Below are 4,099 nucleotides of genomic sequence, written 5' to 3' on the forward strand. Positions count from 1 at the left end.
CTTGGGGCAACTGCAGCACAAATAGGTCATATTATTATAGGTGGCAAAAATCAGAGATGTTACCATGTTACTAAAGATTAACGTACAAAGAAAATGAGAGAGATTAGGGTGATAAATGTTTGATAGGAAAGAAGGAGTAAACCAGACCAGAGCACGAGTTCACCACTCACATTTTATTTGTTTCTTGTCATTCTGTCCTGTAAATAGCATAATTCTCAATGGAACGGAATCAATAATAATAATAATAGATATCATTTATATAACGCAAATCTCCGCTCAACAGCAAGCTTTATGCGCTTCACAATCTAAACTATTACCCCAGCAGACCTGAGAGCATTCTGAAACAACCTCAACTTCCTTGGAAGCATACAGTGCAAGTAGTCATTTATAAGCGCTAAAACACTAACATTGGAATAAATCATCGTGAAAATCTAGCATCTTTTCTCAGAAACTCAAGGCACCGGCTTCTCAAAGGGTGAAAGAGGGCAATTTTGTATGTAAATGAATGTAGTATAAAAACAAAGGCAACAAGGAGCATGAAAACTTAATGGAAGGAACAAAAGATCTCGTAGTAAGCGGACCGCTGAGGATTGAAGTGAATGCTTTCTTCCTTCTAATTCTTTGGCAAACATGAGGCGACGTACAAACACACAGAGTGACGTATCATAGTATTGATCCAGCTTAGGTTACTGTGGTTCACGATGGAATCAGAAGTGTCCATAGGCATAAGGTTATGAGTTTATCAATATCCCGATTGATTCACGTTCCCTTGTCAAACGCCTCTGAGCGTCATTTCCGGTCTGTAGACAGTCATTGCTCCATAGTGGTTGGATAAAAAATAGAATTATGTGAGTTCTTAATTCGCAGCTCACAGCGCTGGGGTAGATTTATGAAAATATTGTTATGCTCTAGCGTGGGTGGATGAAAAATCGCAGTATGTGAATTCTTGATTTAGGCGTTCACAGCAGCACTTGCGTTGGTAGGTAAGTCAGTATGTGAGGTTATGATTCGTGGTTTACAACCGCAAGTTGTTCCTGTCTTGTTGTGTTGTCAAAAGATATAAAATTCCGATTGCTTATCTATTCGAAGTGGCTAGGCGGTAATGGCCCAACAAGAAAATAATGAGCGGTACGCATTATAATGAAATATTGATCGAAGCACAGAGGCGGTAAGAGATGGTCTTAACTATCACTTTAGCTTTTCAGTGGTTGATTTAAGCCGTGGAAATGTTTTTAAAATTTGGAGAAGTGCAATAAAAGGACATACATAAATGTAGAGGATTTACACTGCAGCACACAACATCTGTGGTGTTGTGTGGGTAGGTTCTTCTCTATCGCACAAAGAAAACCTGAGTTCACATTCCGTGTAGGGAGAATTTTTTTCGATTATCCTAATCTTTCTTTTGGGACGTTGTATCCCTTTCAGTCCCAATTGTCTCCGATAGACAGGGTTGAATTCGCTACTTAAAAGATCAAGATTGAGTTGTTTGTGGCGTAAAAACAGCTACCTAAAAAATCAGATTGCATGAAAGATCAAGTATAAAATCAAAGCATTGAGACGGTGTCACCTAAAACGTGTGTTTAATAATTGTTGTGTTCCGGCATTGCATTCATTATTTTTCAAATATTTTTTTTTTCTTTCCACATTCAGCAGCTGAGTCTCACAGGATGGAGAAAAGGGTACTTGTTTCTTAGCTTCTCAGACTGGGATTTCACAGAGTTAGAGATTCACACAACTGCTGGGGACAGATTTCACTCTTCACAGCCATTTACTCTGAGTGGTGAAGACATCATGACAGACTATTCTGGACAGAGGAAGTCGTCAAAATACTACAAGCCGGGGATTCCAGGTTTCTTTAGATAAATCGCAGACTTTCTTTAATTTCCTTCAATCTGCAAAAATGTTCAAGATGTGCCAGTGAACATGAAGTTAGCAGGAAACACGTGTTTAGCAAAGCAAACGGGTGGAATGATTTTCTTGGTGTTATTTTGAATCTATTTTTTTATAATCAGAAATTGATTTGTCAATGGGTATAAGTGTTTGATTGTTTAAAATTGAAACTGCATTTGTGTTGAGCTAAATTATATTTGGTGAAAAACAGAAACTGATTCTTTAACTTTTATTATAAGCCATCCTTGCATAATTTGCTAATGTTGTTGATATGCAAATGTGACAATGCTGCAGCAATGCCTTAGTCCAGTCTCAATATTTAGCCGGCAAGTTCAAAGTATGTTAGAATGGGGGTCTTAATTGTTTTCCAGTGGTAGACAACTGTAGAATATTCATCTTCAGAAAATGTTGACGTACTTGGATGTTTAGAAGTCATTTCCGTGACACAGACTGTGTTTCTCAAGACAAGGGGAAGCAGCTCAGGAACAACTAAGATTGACTAAGGAGTAAGAATGGAATACGAAATGAGTGAGTAGTCGAGTAAAGATCATGTAAGTATCAAGTTAATGTGGTGTAAAGACAGCGTAATAACAAGAAAGAGTCGTACAGTACATGGGTCGCAAAAAAGATCGAATAAGGATCTTATTTACATCGAGCAAGGATCAAGCGAAAATCGAATAAGGATCAATCACGAATACAGGAATATTCAAGGAGAAAGAAAGGAGATAACACCGTGCCCTAATAACAAAAAGGATCTTGTACAGATCTGTTGAGGATCAAAGGACAAGATGGACGACAAGCAGCTGGAGGAGCTGATGGTGCAGAGCTTCATCAAGATCATGATGGAGACTGAGCAGTCTGCCGAGGGCAAGGCGGAGCTGGTGAGGGAATCTGTTCACTTTGTGATTCTTGTGATTTCTCTGTCTTAGTTGGCGATATTGTTGTTGTTGTTGTTGTTGTTGTTGTTGCGGCTGCTGTTGTTGTTGCCGTTGCTATTCTTAGCTGTTGTTATTGATGTTGATGTTTATGTCGTTGTTGATGTTTGTTGTTGTTGTTTTTGTTTGTTGTTGTTGTTATCATTATTATTATTGTTATTGCTCTTATCATTGTAATAATAATAATAATGATAATAATAATATAATAATAATAATAATAACAGCAGCAGTAGTAGTAGTAGTAGTAGTAGTAGTAGTAGTAGTAGTAGTAGTAGTAGTAGTGGTACATGTATTTGCTATTCTTGCTATTCGTGTAGTTATCATGTTCAATACCATTAATAATGTTGTTGTTGCTGTTGTTGTTATTGCTATTGTTGTTGTTGTTGTTGTTGTTGTTGTTGTTGTTGTTGTTATTAGTATTATTGTTGGTGGTGGTGGCGGACTGTTGCTGTTGCTCCACACTGTACTAAAAGAGACTATCGTCCCTTTCATCATAGAGAACAATCTGACGGTTATACTGTATCTGGTTACGAACATTTTCTGTGAAAGTAAAATGTACCCTCCTCTACCCTCTCTCCCTCTCCCCCACGTCGTCTCTCGTCCCGGGGAATTAGAGCCAACTGTTCTCTGTTTCTAGCAGTAGCAAGTGACAAGTGAACACTTCACATTGGATTCATCGACTACAACTTAGGGGAAGTCAGATTTTCCTTTGTGGATGGGGCGAAAGCAACCATTTTGGAAACATTACGACCAATACGACTTGCAACCTTGAAATGTAAATTCATGCGTTCGATTTTCAAGTTTTACTGTCGAACCTATTTGAATTCGGTGATATTGTGTCAATACGTGGGCTTTTTTCCAACCCAAAAAGGAAACTCTTCTGTGCCCCGACTTAAATCGATTAATTTTGATTTGCAGTGTGCACTGGGTTTAAGACAGAGCACCAACCATACAGTAACCCGCCTCCCCTTTTTCCTCCTCTCTCTCTCTCTCTCTCTCTCTCTCTCTCTCTCTCTCTCTCTCTCTCTCTCTCTCTCTCTCTCTCTCTCTCTCTCTCTCGCTCTATCCCAAATCCGATTGACTGTGGTTAATTTAATTGAATTTTGTGCATTTCCATTGAGACAGAGCACCAACCATACATCCCCTCCCCTCCCCTTTTTCCTCCTCTCTTCTCTTCCTCCGTTTTTCCCTTTCTCCCATATTTTCCCTTTCTCCCATATTTTCCCTTTCTCCCATATTTTCCCTTTCTCCCATATTTTCCCTTTCTCCCATAT

General features: G+C 38.8%; 1 protein-coding gene across 1 annotated transcript in view; it reads left to right on the forward strand.

The window, feature by feature from the left end:
* Nucleotides 1–1,669: 1,669 nt before the first annotated feature.
* The window catches only part of LOC101847390 (echinoderm microtubule-associated protein-like CG42247), a gene marked incomplete in the record, with an annotated part of 114,328 nt that continues 111,898 nt past the window's right edge, over nt 1,670–4,099 (forward strand). Inside the window, 1 exon segment of the mRNA XM_035973192.1 lies at nt 1,670–2,771. Coding sequence (XP_035829085.1) covers nt 2,679–2,771 — 93 coding nt within the window.

This window comes from Aplysia californica, unplaced genomic scaffold (assembly GCF_000002075.1).
Source record: "Aplysia californica isolate F4 #8 unplaced genomic scaffold, AplCal3.0 scaffold01054, whole genome shotgun sequence".
Lineage (NCBI taxonomy): Eukaryota > Metazoa > Mollusca > Gastropoda > Aplysiida > Aplysiidae > Aplysia > Aplysia californica.